Below are 18,041 nucleotides of genomic sequence, written 5' to 3'. Positions count from 1 at the left end.
TGCTAGTCTTTTCTAGTACAAGTGATAGCAAACATAGTTGTTCTGTTGTGGTGGTGGTGATGGTAGTAGTGACTTTTAAACAAGGGAAGAAAATTTTTAACTTGAAAATGTTCTATTCGCAAAGATAATTGCCCCCCTGAAGATGGAGAAAAGGCTCCCTACTGCCTCTGTATACCCAGGGACACCAGTGTTCCATGGGAGCCTGTTTGATACTTTTTTTTCCTAAATAAAAGAAGGATCAGGAGTTCCCTGGTGGTCTAATGGTTAGGATTCTGCACTTCCACTGCTGTGGCCCGGGTTCAATCCCTGGTCAGGGAAATGACCCAACCAAAAGAAAAAAAAGATCATGTAGACTGTAATGCTACTCCACATTGGTGGGGGTGAGAACTGGACCAACTAGAGAGTGATTCTGAAGGAGCAATTGACAAGACGAAATGACTAATTAGACAAGAGCCAAAGGGATGACCTCAAGGTAGAAGTGGAAAAAGCCAAAGTGGAAAAAAACCCAACATTTTGAAACAATTCCAAAATTCTTTTGTTTCATTCTCCAGAAATTTGAAGAAAAATAAATTTATCCACAAATTATTCCTGTTTTGTCCAGGCCTCAGCATTGCTAAATTGACTAGCCAAAATAATTTGGTTAAAAAACTTGCATCAGGGTCAACAAATTTTATGTCAAACTAATAAATGATTATAAATCAGTAAAAAAAAAAAAAAAGCTAACCAAATAAAGTGTGACTATATTTCCATTTTATCCCACCATTACTACTGTTTTTCCCATACCAATAAACAAGTTTAATTTTTTTCCTTCATAGCTTCAAAATTTTAAGAAACTTTACATCTTTACTCTGAAATTTCATGCCTGGGTGAATGTACAAATAATAGCAAAATAAGGACAACAGGAAGACGAAAGATGGTTTGATAACCAAAAATTCATGGAATTTTCTAACTAAAAAAACTATTTCTAGATAACTAATAAGAACCTACTGTATAACACAGAGAACTCTACTCAATACTCTGTAATGACCTATATGGGAATAGAATTTTTAAAAGTGGGTATATATATATATATATATATATATATATATATATATGTAAAACCGATTCACTTTGCTACACAGCAGAAACTAACACAACATTGTAAGTCAACTATACTCCAATAAAAATTAAAAAAAAAAAAAGACTCAATTTCAACCTCTTTGTTTTATAGATAAAAAGGATCAGAGACCCAAAGAGGCTGAACGTCTTGCCCGAGGGTGTTGCCCTATATGCCTTCTCCACTAACTTTTCCTTTCTGTGCATCCAGCTTCCTTGCAGGAGCTGGGAGGAGCTGGTGGTCATTTGAAAGACAGCTGAAGTGGGGCGGCAGGCAGTGTCAGCCCTGAATAGCGAGCTCGAAGCAGAACCTTGGGCAGCTCCTTGACACAGGGGACCAGTGAGAATGAGAGCCATGGATAAGGAGGATGTGGGGTACACATAAAGGCTAAGGAGGGCAGTGATGGGCAGGAGGGTGATAGGCCACCTGGACTTACCACTTGGAAGGACTCAGGTGGCCTTTGATGGGGTTCAAATGAAGTGGGGCCTGGGGGTAGATGAGGGAGGGGAAGTTTGGGGCCAGCTCTGCTGGTAATGCAGATTCCTGGCCCCTCATAGGGATACCCTGGAGCAGGATGAGTGAAAGTAGGTCAGTGTTTAGTGGTGTCTGTCTGCCAGGGGTTTCTTGGCTGAGAAGCTGGGCTGTGGAACTGGAACCCAGGTCAGAAGGCATGAGGGCAGTGGGGCAGCTCTGGAACCTTCCTGCTCAACAGCCTGCTGTCTAGCACTAGATTCTGACTCTGAGTATGAGGGGCACAGAGGGATATTGTCCTGAGGGGAGCAGGTCCTTCTGGCCCTCCACAGGGCTCCTTGCCTTCCTGGCTGCCCTTATAGGAACCTGGATCTTCCTCTCAGTAGGGGTAGATGGCAACTGGGAGAAGGCTTCATGCTGTGATATTTGAGCACCAAAAGGTCTTCCTCTCACCTACCCAGGGGGCCTGGAGGAGTCCCCCAGGAAAGAGGGGAGGCCAGTGGAGGCCCTGTTCCCTCCCTCAGCCCCCTCCAGCACCACTGGAGGGATAGTGTGGGAATATCATCTCTCCTCCCAGGAACAGCAAGGGGGCGGTACAGCCGCAGCTGGAGAAGGGCTGTTAAGGGGCTGGGAATGCTGGTCAAGGCTGCCTGCCCTGGGCAGCAAGGAGCCCCAAGAGGCTTGTGACTCCAGGGAAAGCCTAAGGCTGCAAGGTGTGGAAAGCCATGCTTGCCAAGGGTCCAAGGAAGGTGAGGGCAGTAGGAGAGGGCAGATTGGAAGTAGAAATTCAAGGACTTGGACATCTGAAGAGTCCAGGTGACAGGAAGTAGGCAGACGGAGTCAGGAGTATCTGGCTGGAAAACCTGAGTGGGAGTGGAGGATGGTGGCTGAAGAGGTCATCTGGGGGGCTTCACGGCTTGAAAGCCTCCAGGAACTGTACATGGAGGTGTTGGTCATGCGTTCAATATGTCATGGATTTATTGAGCACCTACTACACCAGTGCTGCGCTGGTGAAAGACACCATAGCCTTGCTCTCAGGGAGATCCCAGTCTAGCCTGGGAGACAGCCCAGGCAGTAAAGTAAGAAGGCTGTGCTGCAGAGTTAGGGGCCATGAGGATCTGTGATGGAAGAAAACAGGAACCTACTTTAGATGGTGTGACCAGGGAAGGCCTCTCTGAGAGCTGAAGGATGAACTGAGCCACAATAAGAGCTGTGGACACACCTTCCAGGCACTCAGACTCTCCAGGCCTGGAGGCAGGTGGGGGGCGGTTGTGTTGAAGGAAATGTTAGCAGCCACATGGCTGGAACAGTGCTCCCCTGGGAGCAGGAGGTCTGGGATGAGATGGGAAATAGGTGCCAGGTTGTACAGCACCCCCTACCCCACACCCCTACTCCCCTAGGCCATAGCAGGGAGTTTGCTTTTATTTATTTTTTTCCTAAATGCCATGAGAAGCCATTGGAGGTGGAGAATGGATGGTGGGTGGGGGCAAGTCAGAGAGCCCTGGGTGGGTGGGGGCAAGTCAGAGGGCCAGATGATGGACCAGGCTGGGGATGCAAGTGGGCAGAACTGAGCTCTATTTTGAGGGTAAACCCAACAAAACTTACTCATGGATCAGATGTGAATGAGTCAGGGGGACTCCCAGGTCCAGAGCAGCCAGGTGGATGGCGGCGGATAGTGGACTCGGGAGCTCTATTTTGCCTGAATATCATCTGAATTCCCTATTAGCCATCCAGGTAAGGGGGAGGGGGTAAGTAGGCTATGTCATGTTGAAGTCAGGAGCTCAATGACAGGTGTCATGAAATCTGGTGGCCAGCTGTGGCTGGTAGAGAGCCATGGATCCAGGGAAAGATCCAGGGCAGGCCAACACTCCTAGGTCCAAGGAGGTGAGAGAGAGAGAAGGAAATGTTGCAAGAAAAAAGGAGGGGTACTTCCCTGGCGGTCCAGTGGGTAAGACCCCGCTCTCCTAACGCAGGGGGACTGGGTTCGATCCCTGGTCGGGGAACTAGATCCCTCATGCATGCTGCAACAAAGACCTGGTGCAGCCAAAATAAATAAATATTTTTTTAAAAAAGGAGGGATTGGTGGTGTTGGGTGCTGCTAGGGGGTGGGGGAGGGGCTGGCAGAAAGCTGAGGCAGGATGATCTTGAGAGCAGTTTCAGTGGAGTAGTGGGGACAAAAGATCGGTATGCATCGGTGGAAGAGAGGTAGGAGGGGCATGGATACAGAGAACTAGAGACAACTCTTTGGAGAAATTTGCTCTGAAGTGCAGCTGAGGAAATGGGTGGTACCTGGAGGGGGGAGTTCAAGGGAGTATTTTGGTTTTTGTTTTTTAATGAGATACTATAGAGTTACTTCTCCAGGTTCTAAAATCTATAGGCATAGTGGCTAAAGGAGAAAACTCAGTTGAAAGTACTTCGGAAAGCCATTAAGTGCCTTTTGGAACCCAGAATTCAAGGTTGTGTCCACAGCCCAGTAAAGTCTGAGACTTCAAGGATGGGACTTCAAGGATGGGAATGAGAGGGAATGTGTGTGTTTATGTCCAGGTCCCTAAACCCCCTGTGTAAGGACCCACTGGGGCATGGAGGGTGGGGGGGTAGGATGGGGAGTGTGGGGGGAGGGAGACCTGGAGCACCTGTATTTGCCCTCAGCCTCTGGTCCACAGAGGGCAGGTGGTGGGTGGGAGGACTAAAGGAAACAGCTTCTCACTTTGCAGCAGGGGTGTGGGGGTCAGGGGCTCTCTCCAGGACAACCAGGGGAATAGAAACCACAGGGGCAGAGCGCAGGAGGCTATAGTGGGGAAAGGGTCAGAAGGGGTTGTTGTCAGTTTCTGTGAGAGTCAGGTCCATAGACCACTGCGGGGGATCTTGACTGTGGGCTCCTCTTTCCTCAGTGAGCTCAGTGGTGAGGGCCTCAGATGAGGGAGGAGGCTGCAGTAAGGGGATGAGAGGTGTCCCCTCCATTCCACGGTGGCTTCCAGGAACAGCTGGGTTGGAATGTCCAGGTGTTTGGGAGCTGCTGATGACATGGGGAGGCAAATGTAGAAGCCTAGGCATTCTGAGATGAGAGGGGCTGAGGGCAAAATGGGTGTCTTTTCAGGGGTCCAGCCCCTGCACCTCCCACATGGAACTTTGCTTCCTGGGCAATCAGCCTGCCTGTCTTCAGCTCCCCTTCAAATCTCCATCCCCCACCCCGCTGTCTGGGGGAGTCTGGGCCATGGGCTGCAGGTCTACCTAAACGGTGACCTAGAGACAGTCCCTAGGCTGAGTGGAGGGATACCCCTGAATGGAGGAGACCCCATGTCTCCACCCAAGCTCTGCTCACCATAACCAGAGAAGCATGTGGCCAGCCCCGAGTCAGTCGTGGTCAGAGTTCCACAGGTCTGTTCTGCAGCATCTTCTGCAGCAGTAGGGAGCAGGGTTCTCAGAGCCATCCTGACCCCCAGGCCTTCATCTGCCAAGGAGGGCACCACATGGAGCTTTGCTCCTAATGCTCTCTTATCTCGCTGGGAGGGGAAACCAGGTCAGCCTCACCGGATCTATGCATGGGGCTGCCCCAACGCACCAGGAACCCTTGGGGGCCGCAGGGAAGCCCCACCCCCGGAGAGGTGGGCTCACCCTGGGCTTGCTTCGCCTGCCCTCTTCCATGCCTGGGGGACAGAGGCGGAGAACTCCTTTCCAACAGGAGGTCAGATGGGGGATTGCTGCTATTCCTCGGGCTGGTGGCCAGTGTGGAGGGGATGGGGGGTTAACACTTTTTTATGGGGAGAGTTCCTGGGTCAATCCGGGGCCTGAGGGCTGTGTGATCATTTGCTGAGAAGCCACCAAGGGTCAGACCAGGGGTTCATCGCATGGGCTGGATTTGCCTGGCCGCGCGCACCACCGCCTCCCTACACAAGAGAGCTCGCGCCCCACCCCGCACCCCTCCCCCCGAACACATACTCTGCTTGCAGAGGACCAGGCGCCGGAGAAGGCGCGTCCCCGGGCCGGGCTCCCTCGTGTCCGGGAAGGAAAACCGGGCGGCGGGGCCATCTTGAGAAGGAAAAAAGCCGCAAGGCAAGACCTTGACCGAAGAGAAGGCCGAGGGCGCAACGAGGCTGGGAGAGAAACCTCGAGGCGCGCTGCCAGTAAACCCGACGCCGCCGAGCCGGGAGGGCAGCGGGCTCCGCGGGGCAGGGCGTAGCCCAGAGAACGCGCGCCGGCCCGTGTAGTTAGTCGGGGCGCGCTTCCTGGAGGAGGACTAGGAGGATTTACCGCTCGAGCAGCTGGGATGAATGGAGGGGGCGGGGCCCACGAGGGCTGGGCCCAGCGGAGGCCCCCTGCCGAGAGGAGGAGGTGGGGGCCCGGCCAAGAGCTTAAAGCCGACGGCAGGGAGGCCCTACCCAGACCCGCCTCACTGCCTCAACTCAGGGTCTCCGAGCTCACCGAGCTTCTTTCCGGAAACTTCGCAGCCCCGCTCAGCCCCTAACGCTCAGCGCGCGGGCCCGAAGAAGCCCGGTCTACGCGTTCTGGCTAAGTCGCCGCGGGCTCCCGGCAGTAGCCCGCCCGGGCTGAACAGGAGCGCGGGTGAGGGCGCGGGGCGGGCGGACGGGACCCCGCCCGGGCCGCGCTGGGGAGGACCGTCGGCGCGGCATTAGGACCCAGGCGCGGCGCAGGCTTGTGTCACCGGCTCCAGCCGCCGGCCCGCCTTGGACGCCGAGGTTGGGGTCCCGCGGCACCTGGTGAGGAGCCAGGGCGTGCGCGCTGGTGTGCAGCCGTCCCGCGGCTGATCGCTGGGGCCATGGCCGCGGCCACCAGGCGCGTGTTCCATCTCCAGCCATGCAGTGGGTGCCTGCGGCTGGAAGGCCGTGCGGTCTCCGTCGCAGAGGCGTGCTAAGCTGGGACGCGGAGCCGTCGAGGCGCTGGGGGGAATGCGGACGCCGCCGGCCTGCACCGGCCCCCGGCGTGGTGGGCGAGAGGGTCGTGGGGGCTTCCCAACCGGGACGGGGGTGCCCGGGGTGAGTTCAGCCGCGAGGGAGTGGGAGCCCGGGTGGGTACGCGGGTGGCTGGGGGAAGCCCAGGACGACTTCGTGGGCACTGCGCGCTTGACTTAACGCCGTTTTGAAACTCTTAACAGTTTTTGAACCTACGAGGTAGCTGGTGGAGGGGTGGGGGGCTTGCAAATGGCGGGGCGGAGTTGCGGGGTCCCTAGCACCTCGAGCGCCAGGGTCTTAGCGGCCGGGCGTGCAGCCACCTCGGAAAGCCTCATTTTACGTTCTACCCGACACCTTCTCGCCCCTGGCGCTGCGCGGCAGCCTGCCCACTCTTAGGGATCCTTGGGCCTCTGACGGTCCCCTGCGCGGCCGCAGCAGTCTCTCCGTCGCCGCCCTGACACCTGAGGGCCAGCCCGGGGTTTGTACGACCATCTATTTACGTGCACTTGAACCGCCCCGCATGGGAGTAGCATCTCCACCCTTCCATACCCTCGTCATCCTCGTCCTTTGTCCATCCCTGCAGCCTCCGGTGCTAGCTTTACTGACCCCGCCCCTCCTTTCTGGATGCCGCCCGGGCTCCCGCCCCAGGAGTCCGTCCGCATCCTGCCCCCCGACCCCCAGGGTCTCCGAGTCTGGAGGCGCTTTCCTCTCGTGCACGCGGCCCTTCCTGTCGCTTCCTTCCTCGCACAGCGAGGCACAAACAGCCCGGACCATCCATCCGGGGCCCGGCGCTGAGAGCGCGGACAGCTCTCTTCCTCCCCCCCCCCCCACCCGCCCCCCACCCTGCGGCATCTCCCAAGAGGACCAACGGCTCCGCCTCCCAGGAGAAAGTGGGTGGTGCTGAGGGCAGGAGGCCGTTGCCGGGTCGCCCCCGTGTGACCCCTGGCGCGTGAGGTTGGGGGCAACTGCACGTGTGATGCGTGTTGATGGCACCAGGGACCGACGTGAGAGTGAGAGCCGAAATGTGCTGGCAGAGCCCCAGCCCAGTTACTGGGCTTGGCAGCGAAGGCTTGAGAGAGGGAGGCCGGCTTCCACAGGGAAGGTGCCCAGACAGGTCTCCTCCTTCCAGACTCCTGCAACCAGCGAATCCTTCCTTCCTTCCCTGGGTATTGTTAATTACTCCTGGAGAAAACATGCTGAGAACATCTCCCCGTCTGCCTCGGTCCTTTCCCACCTGGGCAGCCCCTAGCAGATGGGCTGAAGAATAACAGGCCTGGCTTCCTCTGGCTCCTCAAGGAGCCCCTGTCTTGTACTGTCCCCTGCTCCTTTTTCTCCCAGGGTCTCTGGGAAGGGTAAGAAAGACTCAGCAGGGTTGGTGTGTGGGGTGGGCAGCAGATGTGCCCTGGAGACTGTCCGGGGCTGGTGCATGGAGCTGGTGACAATTCTTTGGCTTGCCTTGCAGAAAACTCTTCTATCATGTCGCAGAATGGATACTTTGAGGATGCAGGTGAGTACATTTCAGGTATGGGTGTGTGTATATAGAGAGCTCCTTGGTCAAAAGTCTCTAGGGGACCTAGTCCATCCACCTGGGTACTCATGATCCTCTGCTGGGGCTGGGATGCCTTTGGATTCTACCCTCCAGAAGGTTGTGATGTGGTCAGAGGGGCAGCTGACACTGCCCTGGACTCTGGCAGATCTCTGGTGGTCCTGTGGTCCTGGGAGGGCAGGCTGCTCCCATCCTGCACTATGTGGACCATCTGATAGCCCATGGTTTTGCTGTTACAATGCTCTGCTTGTCTGGCCAGCTTTTAGGCTAAGTGTTGTGTGTGCCCACATTCCTCAGACCCCGCTGAGCCCTGTGAGGGAGGGGCTGCCATTGTCCCTCTAAAGAATTGTAACCTCTCTGCACCTCAGCTTTCCCTGCTTGCACCAGCCTGGCTCTCTCCCTCCCCACATCTCTGGGCTGGCTCTCCTGAGCCCGGATTCGGGAGCTGGCCTCAGAAGGGTGTTTAGTGGGACAGTGCTTGGACACAGTGGTGATGTGCTCCTACCCAGGGTCCCCAGAGCATGGTGACTGCATGTGCCAGGCTGCTGGTGGGCAGGTTAGGTATGTGATTGGGCTATAGGGTGGAGATAGGGCACGCATGGCATCCCAGGAGCCTTGCAGGGAGCTGGTAGTGTCTGCTGGGTAGGTCCTAGATAGAGCCCAGGATAGGGGAGAAGAGGGACAGTGTGAGAGGCATGCCGGGGAATAGTGGGTGCTGGTGGGGGTGACAGAAGGGAGGTTGGGACAGGTTGGGCCTGGGGAACCAAGCATTCTAAGCAAAGCAGGTCTAGAATTGGGGAGGAAGGTGTTTTTCATGGACATGAGCTCCATGACAAATGGGGGAATGACATCTTTTGACTTAATAGTTCTTCTCTGGGCTCTGGGTGCAGTGCAGACCTGGAGTTAGGGGTCACCAGTCCATGAGGGCCTTGACAGAGGAGGCCTAGTGCCTCCTACCCAGAAAGGGCCCAGGCTGAGCACAGCACATTGGGGGAACAGGGCCTGGGATGTGCAGAGGAAACCAGTGGGAGGGAGTGGAAGTGAGTCAGGGTGAGTCACTGCCTGGCAGGTGGAGGCATGCTGCTGACCCGTCCCTGTTCCTGCACAGGTGTTTTTCAGGCATTGGTGGGGGTCTCAGCTACAAGGGCTCCTGGGTGAATCACAAGTGGTGGACCACAGTGGACCCACAGGACAGTGAGGAAGAGGTGTCAGCTGGGCCAAGAGTAAGGCAAGGAGGGCCCTAGGTGGACTTGCCGGAGGAGGAAGGGTCTGTCAAGCCTTGAAGAAGGCCCTCCAGGGAGGGAAGCCCTCAGCTTGGAGGACAGGAGCTGGCATGCCTGGGGTGCTGGCCGCCTGGCCTGCGGAGTGAGAGATTGAGATGGGCGGCGTGGGATTGGGCCTGAGGGGCCAGGGGAAGCAGGGCTGGCTCAGGCTGTCATCCCAGAGGCTGTGGGGAGCCCCAGCAGGACTCAGGGCAGATTGGAACTTTTGCATGTCATCAGGAAGGCTTCCTATAGGAGGGGGCCTGTGTTGGGGGGCAGTTGCAGGAACTGAGAGGCAGCCCAAAAGAAAGGGGCAGTAGGCTCTGTGCTCTGGAGTCCCAAGGTGCCATAACATGCCCCTCACCCACCATGGGTGGAGGCCTGAGATGAGGCCTCCTCTGGGGTCCTGTCACCTCTGTCTCTGGCTCTGTTTGTCTGGCTCTCTTGCTTCCTGGGCCTTGTCTGATGTTGGACTAAGGTCTCTCAGCCTCGATGCTTTGCCCCACATGCCCTCCCTGTGCCAATGAGGTCTGGATACTGCAGGGCTCTGGCTTTCCTTGAGTCGCTTCTGGGGAGCCAGACAGGTCCAGGTCCCGCAACCTGGAGGTTCTGAGAAGGCAGGGGCCAGTCAGTCTTAACTACATCATTGTACCATGTGCCTGGCTCAGTGTCTGTGGAATGAACATGTTCTTTCTCTAGCTAAAGGATATGTGTGGCACAGAACAGTGCAGGGTTCCCGCTGCTGAAGAATGTTGGAGAAAACCGTTGGGTGGGTGGTGCCAGCTGGCTGCCATACTCAGGGGGCTGGGCTAGGACCAGATATTGGGCCTAGCTGAGGCTTACTTCCTAGCCTGCTAGAGGCCTCCCTTACCACTCACCGAGATTGCACCAAGTGGGACAGCCCAGGGACCCCTGCTCCTTTGGCTTGGAGCCCCTTTGTCCTGTGTGTAGCCAGGCCCTCTTGCGGGGGTCTCTCTTGGTGGTGGTTGGGGCTCCAGGCTACCTCAAGTGTGACGCGGATGATGCCTCTGAAACCCGTGAGGAGAGCCTGGGGGATGAGGCCTTCGACACGGTCAACTCCTCCATTGTGTCTGGCGAGAGCATCCGTTTCTTTGTCAACGTCAACCTCGAGGTGCAGCCCACCCAGTCCGGTATGGGGGCTGTAGCAGGGACGGGTCAGGGGAGGCACGCAGGGGACTGGGGACTGGGCAGATACGGCCCCGCTCCACCAAGAGAGACCTGAAGGGCTGGGGCCGCCCCCTGAGCCCTCCCGCTTTCCTCCAGCAGAGGGTGAATCGCCTGGCGGCTACGGGCTCCTACACACCTCCCGCAAGGTGAGTGGCCCATCGACCGGATGGGAGACATTTGGTCCTGGGCCACTAGCTGGGGGTGGAGGTGGTTGCTTCCCTGAGAGAGCTCACACTGCTGCTGGATCTCACACTAGCCCAGGGCCCGGCTGCTGGGGCCAGCCACGCTGGTCTTCTCTCCGGGAAGTGGGTGTCGGGTCCTGGTGGGCAGGGTCAGCCGGGGACCACCACAGAGGAAGGACCCAGACAGCGACAGGAGGTCTTTCTTATTTATGGGCCTGTGTGGTTCTGTGTGTGGGGTCCCCACAGTACCTGAAGTTAAAGAACTTTGAGGAAGAGATCCGAGCGCACCGGGACCTAGACGGCTTCTTGGCACGGGCCAGCATCATCCTGAATGAGACAGCCACCTCCCTGGATGACGTGCTACGGGCCATGCTGTGCCGCTTAGCCCAAGACTCCCACAACACCGAGCCCGACTGCAACTTGGACCCGCTCATGGCCATGCTTTTCACTGATGCCGGGGCCCCCACGGAGGGTAAAGGTAAGGGCTGTCCCTCTGCCTGGGTGGGAGGTCAGAGAGGTGGGGCCATCTGACCCTTCTGTTCCTCCACTCTGTCAGCAGTTCACCTACTGTCAGATACCATCCAAGGGGTCACTGCCACAGTAACAGGGGTGCAATACCAGCAGTCGTGGCTCTGCATCATGTGAGTTGCCAGGCCGCCACAACTGGCCTCCCCACGTCACCTTGGAGCCAGGCATCCAGTCCCTGTGGAGGCTGGTCCGCTCAGTTTGGGGGGAGAGAGAGTGAGGAATCCATCCCCTTTGGTCTTTTTTTTCCTCCCTAACAGAGGTCACTGGGGTCATAGTTGGGGGCTAGGGGAGGGGGGCCCCAGCTCCCAAGGGTGGCAACTGTGTGCTATGTGCCCTCTCTGTCCCTGCCAGCTGTACCTCCAAGGCCCTGCTGAAGCGGCATGTGTGCATCAGCCGCCTGGTTCGCCCGCAGAACTGGGGGGAGAATTCCTGTGAGGTGCGGTTTGTCATCCTGGTGCTGGCCCCACCCAAGATGGTGAGGAGGGGTTTCGGGTGGCTGCTCTGTTTCCCAGGAAGGAGGGTTCCAGGTTACCCTGCCCTCTTCTTGGGGGCATCTCTCCCAGTGCTGGAGGCACCACAGTCCTGGCCTCTGAAGGCCACATTCTCACCCCCTCTGTTCATCTCCACCCTACTGGGGTTTATTTGAAGCATACTTGCTAGGTCTTCATCAAGCCCTAATTTCCCCAGAAGTTGCCCAAAAAGTTGTATTTCTTTCCTGACTGAAAAGATATACTTTTTAAGATTATTACTGTTCAAACATAGGGGCCTTTCTTTGGCCTGCCCAACCCTAACTCTTCTAGTTGGCTATGATTTGTTGACCAAAGATCCCTACTCCTTCCTGGGGCATTTACCCCCTGGCCAGGGGCATCTCGCTTTTGTGGGGGCTGAGACTTATACAATTTGGGGAATCTTCTTTTATGGAAAAGGATTTTAAAATCATGAATAGAAAATGGCTAGGGCCCCTCGCCAGGCCTGGGAAGGGCCTTAATGCTTAAGATTCCATTGGCTTCTTGATGATTCTGCCCCTGCCTCTGGTGTAGACTCAGAGCTTCGGATGGCCCCTCCCCAGGCTTTCTCTAAGCAAAGGGGGTGCTAACGGGATCGTCCCTCCCAGGGCTTTCATAGACATGCTGTGAATCTCTCCAGATGTTACTGTGCTGGGGAGAGAGGAAGGGCATTTAGGGCAGTGGGCAGCTCATGGGTCAGAGGGAGTGACAGCTGACAAGGTGGACAGAACAGCTGGAAGGAATAGAATCCCTAGGATTGAGTGGCTAGACTGGTGCCTTGAGACAGACCAGCCATCCTGACGCCTGGCTCCTCCTCGGGGGAACAAGCCTGCTCTAAAGCTACCAGAAAGCACAGTGTGCACGGTGCAGCCCCGGGACTAGCTTTGGACAGCACGGAGGGGGTGGATGCTGCCCCCAGGGAACCTAGGTTGGGGAGGTGAGACAGGCTGCTGTGGTAGAGGTTGAACATTGAGTTCATGGACAGGGTTGAGCTTGGCCAGGCAAGAGGCAGAAGGCTGGATGGGCCTGGAACCCCTCTGCAAATCATAAACCAGCTGACCGTGCAAATGCCACCAGTGTAAAGTAGCTGGGTGAACATTTTTTTCCATCATCATGATTTCATTATCCACAATTACACAGATTTAATACCTGAGTTTATTAAAAAAAAAATACTAGGTTGATGGTAGTTCTAGTGATCTGCTGACCTGGTGGAAATCGTGGCAGGGTCCACTATGCTTGAACTTTGGGGGACTACACCCGGGTCATGGGGAGAGCACCTGCCACGTGTGTGGGAATGTCTGTCCGTGAGTGGCCAGGCCGGGGCTGGGCACCCTTCGCTCTACAGTGGCTACAGATGTGATTCTCTTGCCCCATCCCCAGAAAAGCACCAAGACTGCGACGGAGGTGGGACGCACGTTTGCCACCATGTTCTTAGACATCACCTTCCGCCAGAAGCTCCTGAAGACCCGCACGGAGGAGGAATTCAAGGAGGCCCTGGTACATCAGAGACAGCTGCTCACCGTAATGAGCCACTGTCCGAGCATCAGCATGAAAGACTACAGCATGAGCTCCGTCTGCACCCACAGACCCCCGCAGGTGCAGGGCAGAGGTGGCCTGGGCGGGCAGCACGGGGCAGGGACACAGGGCTGATGGGCTCATGTCCTCTTCCCAGCCCCCACGGCACAAGGACTTTCTCCCCATGGGGAGAGGCATCCGGGAAGACATCGCCCGCAGATTCCCTGTGTACCCGCTGGACTTCACTGATGGTAAGTGGCCCGTGGCCCTCCTGGAGCTCAGCCTGTAGCTCAGGCCCCAGGCCTGTCCTGTGTCCCCAACACACCCTCCGCCCTGTCTCCCATTCCTAGGCATTATCGGGAAAAACAAAGCTGTGGGCAAATACATCACCACCACCCTGTTCCTCTACTTCGCCTGCCTCCTGCCCACGATCGCTTTTGGGTCCCTCAACGATGAGAACACGAACGGGGCCATTGGTGAGGGGTTGGAGCCTGGTGGGGCATGCCGGGTGGAGCCCAGGGCCATGGTTCCCCCCTGACCGGCCTGCTTCCTCAGATGTACAGAAGACCATAGCTGGGCAGAGCATCGGAGGCCTCTTGTACGCACTCTTCTCTGGGCAGCCGCTGGTGGTGCTGCTGACGACCGCACCCCTGGCCCTCTACATCCACGGTGCAGTGGGGGCGGCGGCGGGGAGATGCTTCCTGAGGTCCCTGGTCCCAGCCTGGCCCTGACTGCTCACTCCTGTCCCGCCGCCTGCAGTGATCCGTGGCATCTGTGATGACTACGATCTGGACTTCAGTACCTTCTATGCATGGACAGGCCTGTGGAACAGTTTCTTCCTCACGCTTTATGCCCTCTTCAACCTCAGCCTGGTCATGAGTCTCTTCAAGAGGTGACAGGGCCTTCCCTAAGCTGCTGGGACTCGCAAGCAGGAGGGAGACCAAGGCCAGGGGCCTGGGTCAGCCTCCATGCCAGCCTCTGAGGTCCTGTTAACCCTAGAGCAGATGGGGTGCCCCCACCATATCACTGCTCCAAGGGGAAAGCCTGGGACCCTGGTCCTCTTCATGGCAGGAGGTAGGGGGCCATGCTGAGGCTCGGGGAAGCCTCCCCCCTAGTAACAACTCACCCCATCTTATGAGGCATATCCCCTGCTGGCAGGTCAACGGAGGAGATCATTGCTTTGTTCATTTCCATCACATTCGTGCTGGATGCTGTCAAGGGCATGGTCAAAAGTGAGTGTATTGCTGGCGGCCACCTGCTGCAGGGGAAGCTGGGTTGAGATGGGGGGCTATGGACTGTGCCCAGAGCAGCCAAGAAGCATGCAAGCGCTAAGGTTGCTTCCATGGCCCAGGGTGCTCTGGGAGCCATGACTGGCCAAGAGCAGCAGGCCCACATGCTAGAGGATGACAGAGCTGCCCTAGGCAGGATCAGAGGCACTGGGCCAAGCAGGATTCGCTGTCAGAAGTGGACAAGGGCAGGCTGTGGGGTGGTGGGTAGACAGGCAGGTCAAGGGGTCCTGGCTGACAGAAGTCCAGCTCTCTCCCCTCCTCCCCCCAGAATCCCTTCCTCCCCTCGGGGCTCCTTCACCCCCACATCCAGGAGGAAGCTGCTGGGCCCCAGGCTCCCAGAGCCCAGATGGCTGAGTCCTTTTGGCCTGTATCCATAGTCTTCCAGAAGTACTACTGTGGCCACAACCCCGGGAACTACTACGAAGATAGGTCTTCCCCGGTGAGCCTGCTGGGCCTCAGCCCCAGCCTCAACAGCAGCCTCCACGCTGCCCTCAACACCAGCCTCCTGGCCGGCCCACCAGAGCTGCCTTCAGTGGGCAGCCAGGGCCCCGAGCCCCTGGCCCGGGACACGGCTGTGCTCAGCCTCCTCATCATGCTGGGGACACTCTGGCTGAGCTACACCCTCTACCAGTTCAAGAAGAGGTGAGGGGTGCCCCCTCAGGGTGAGGGGAAGGGAGCACAAGCCGCAGGCCACGCTGACACCCACCTGCCTCCCTAGCCCCTACCTGCACCCCTACATGCGTGAGATCCTGTCAGACTGTGCCTTGCCCATCTCAGTGCTTACCTTCTCCCTCATCTCTTCCTACGGCTTCCAGGAGATTAAGAGTGAGTTGGGACTAGGCGTGGGGTGGGGTGGGGTGGGGTGGGTCGCTCTGTGGGGGAGGAAGGCTTGAGCAGGGGCCTGTACCCGGCTGCAGTGGGCAAGTTCCGCTACAACCCAAGCAAGAGCCTGTTCGAGATGGCCGAGATGCACTCGCTATCCCTGGTGGCCGTCAGCGGCGCCATGGGCCTCGGCTTCCTCCTCTCCATGCTCTTCTTCATCGAGCAGAACCTGGTGGCTGCCTTGGCTAATGCCCCGGAGAACAGGTTCGCAGGGCTGGGGAGGGAGGGGTAAGCATGTGTCCAGCCCTCCAGGGGCCACGGGGCTTTGTCCACATGTGACCCTGCCTGCTGCAGGCTGGTAAAGGGCACTGCCTACCACTGGGACCTCCTGCTCGTCGCCATCATCAACACCGGGCTGTCTCTGTTTGGGCTGCCCTGGATCCACGCTGCCTACCCCCACTCCCCGTTGCACGTGCGGGCACTAGCTTTGGTGGAGGAGCGTGTGGAGAATGGGCACATTTATGAGACGTGAGTGTGAAAGTGGCCCCTTGAGACATGAGACCAGAGTCACGTGGACCCTGAGGTGGGGGGTAGCCCTGGGCCACATATGACCTAAGGAAGGATATGGCTCGTGGGATAAGGGCCCAGAAGTAACAGAGCCCAGGAAGCACATGTGACCTGGGATGGACACGGCCCTGTGGACCAGGCCGGAGGTGACCCAGTGCACTGGAACCTCGCAGGATTGTGAGTGTGAAGGAGACGCGGTTGACCACCCTGGGCGCCAGCATCCTGGTGGGCTTCTCCCTCCTGCTGCTGCCCTTCCCGCTACAGTGGATCCCCAAGCCTGTGCTCTATGGCCTCTTTCTCTACATCGCGCTCACCTCCATCGACGGCAACCAGCTGTTTGCACGCATGGTCCTGCTGCTCAAGGACCAAGTGAGTGTCTGTCTGGCCCTGAGAGTGAGGGGTGGAGGTGGGGGAATCTGGCTGCAGACCTGCCCACACCTGGCCCCTGCCACCCACAGACCTCGTACCCACCCACCCACTACATCCGGAGGGTGCCCCAGAGGAAGATCCACTACTTCACAGGCCTGCAGGTCCTGCAGCTGCTGCTGCTCTGTGCCTTTGGCATGAGCACCCTGCCCTACATGAAGATGATCTTTCCCCTCATCATGATCGCCATGATCCCCATCCGGTACGGGAGGGTGGACAGCAGGCAGGAGGGACTCGGCTGGGCGGGAGACGGTGGGCTGGAGTGGCTACCCTCAGCCTGTTCCTCCCTGACCCAGTGCTTATCTTCCTGCCTGTTCCCCCTCCCCTCAGCTACAACCTGCTGCCCCAAATCATTGAAGCCAAGTACCTGGACGCCATGGACGCTGAGCACTGAGGTCCTGGCTACCAGGCCCTGGCCACACCCCATCCGCCCATCCCTCTGGGTCTTCCCAGGCTGGCTCTGTGGCTGTGTGTGGGTATCTTGGGGTGCTGCTCTGTGCTGCACCCCCTCACAGCTGTCCCAACTGGCCTAGGGTGCCTGGGCATTGAGGGGGCTCCAAGGTGTGTGTCTGCTCCTCTTCCCATTAGCCTTTTGCTTTGGGTCCGGAACTCTGCTCAGGGCAGCTTCTGCCCAGGGTGGGACTAAGCAGGATGGATTTTCTTTTGATAAAAGAGCCTGAAAGAGAAACCATTTCCTTGATTGTGTAAGGAACTTGCTGTATGCGCATTAGAGAATAAAGCTCCTGTTTCTATGCTTCTACATACCGCCTCCATCCATGCTGCCCTGCCCCAGCCACTGAAGGCCACCTGAGGGCCCTGAGGAGGGAGAAACCCTCCCAGGGGAAGTGGGATAAAAGGGACTGATTTGTTGGGTGCCGCCTAAGGGCTATTACTTCCAGCTCCACACAGTAGCTCAACAGGGAAACGTGGAAGATCCAGGAGACCTTTGTTCTGCCATGTTGCCAGGAACCTGCAAGGAAAGTGGGCTTGGGGCCAGTGAAGAGCCCAGTGGCTGGTAGGGTGGGATGAGCACATTCACGGTGCTGCTTGCAGGATGGGTAAAGTTTAAAGGGGACAGAAAGTGTACTGTGCATCCAGGACAGAACTCTGAGGAAGCAGCTGAGGAGCAGACACAGAGGGGTGCCCTGCTCCAAGTGCTACATGGCAAGTGATCCTTCTTTGGGGCCCCCACCCCAGTAGCCTGTGTGTTTCCTGCAGGTGGGGCTGTGTCCAGGATCACCAGGCAAGGAGTAGGCAGGCCCCCCAGCACCCCACACCTGAGTTCCAGCCGGACACCACCCACCCCAAGCAGACAACTCAGCGGAGGCTGAGCACCACCACCGGCACTTCCTGAGGAAACAACCCAGCTGGGCTTCACAGACGAGAGGGGAGCAAAGGGATGAGGTCTGGTCCTCACCCACACGTGCTGATGAATTTTAGGGGAGGAAACAACTGTTAAATCTAGGCCCTGGGCCGTGCTGCTAGGACTGAGGAGGGGATGTAGCTTAAGCCTGGGAGTGACACACCAGCATTAAGGACCCCCACCCCGCAACCTGCTGCACACAACACGCTTTTCTGATTGTCCTTGGGGTTGGGCACCTCCTCTCTACCAGAGTAACACCTGCAGGAAGGCAAGGGAGCCACCCTGGGCCTCTGAAGTCCCTCCCAGGGAAGGGCTTCACCAGGACACAGTATTGGTCTGGGGTAGCTGAGCCGGGCCGCTTGAAGGGCTC

The 18,041-nt window shown here is 57.5% G+C and overlaps 1 protein-coding gene and 1 long non-coding RNA gene across 10 annotated transcripts; one reads left to right on the top strand and one right to left on the bottom strand.

The window, feature by feature from the left end:
- Nucleotides 1-3,529: 3,529 nt before the first annotated feature.
- LOC309644680 lies at nucleotides 3,530-5,159 on the bottom strand. The gene is made up of 2 exons (XR_014254553.1): nucleotides 4,890-5,159; nucleotides 3,530-4,580 (listed from the first exon to the last, which is right to left on the bottom strand). It is a non-coding gene; the product is annotated as an uncharacterized lncRNA (long non-coding RNA).
- Nucleotides 5,160-5,813: 654 nt separating this feature from the next.
- SLC4A11 (solute carrier family 4 member 11) lies at nucleotides 5,814-17,068 on the top strand. 9 transcript variants are annotated; one of them, XM_082428478.1, is made up of 20 exons: nucleotides 5,817-6,130; nucleotides 7,940-7,984; nucleotides 10,284-10,436; nucleotides 10,570-10,619; nucleotides 10,902-11,133; nucleotides 11,215-11,296; nucleotides 11,535-11,658; nucleotides 13,070-13,285; nucleotides 13,362-13,455; nucleotides 13,555-13,680; nucleotides 13,760-13,873; nucleotides 13,964-14,096; nucleotides 14,363-14,436; nucleotides 14,871-15,135; nucleotides 15,212-15,318; nucleotides 15,411-15,579; nucleotides 15,670-15,843; nucleotides 16,056-16,251; nucleotides 16,341-16,510; nucleotides 16,639-16,819. In XM_082428478.1, the coding sequence occupies exons 1-20, from the start codon at nucleotides 5,839-5,841 to the stop codon at nucleotides 16,700-16,702; spliced, it is 2,880 nt and encodes a 959-aa protein (XP_082284604.1). In that variant the 5' UTR covers nucleotides 5,817-5,838; the 3' UTR covers nucleotides 16,703-16,819. The 9 variants fall into 9 exon arrangements, with proteins under 9 accessions (XP_082284608.1, XP_082284604.1, XP_082284605.1 ...); XM_082428479.1 differs by having other exon boundaries at nucleotides 5,818-6,130; nucleotides 10,573-10,619; XM_082428476.1 differs by having other exon boundaries at nucleotides 5,818-6,130; nucleotides 11,212-11,296.
- Nucleotides 17,069-18,041: the final 973 nt, after the last annotated feature.

Source organism: Balaenoptera physalus (assembly GCF_965194825.1).
Source record: "Balaenoptera physalus genome assembly, chromosome: 16".
In the NCBI taxonomy this organism is placed as follows: Eukaryota; Metazoa; Chordata; class Mammalia; order Artiodactyla; family Balaenopteridae; genus Balaenoptera; species Balaenoptera physalus.
The sequence above is the reverse complement of the archived record's forward strand: the minus strand, read 5'-3'. Positions and strand labels throughout refer to the sequence as shown.

Bases quoted from the DNA above. Each gene is read 5' to 3' on its own strand.
- SLC4A11 (XM_082428475.1), top strand. From the start codon at position 7,873: ATGTGCCCTGGAGACTGTCCGGGGCTGGTGCATGGAGCTGGTGACAAT. The intron at 13,681-13,759 runs GTGAGGGGTTGG...CTGCTTCCTCAG, and splicing joins GAACACGAACGGGGCCATTG to ATGTACAGAAGACCATAGCT. The intron at 14,437-14,870 runs GTGAGTGTATTG...CTGTATCCATAG, and splicing joins TGTCAAGGGCATGGTCAAAA to TCTTCCAGAAGTACTACTGT.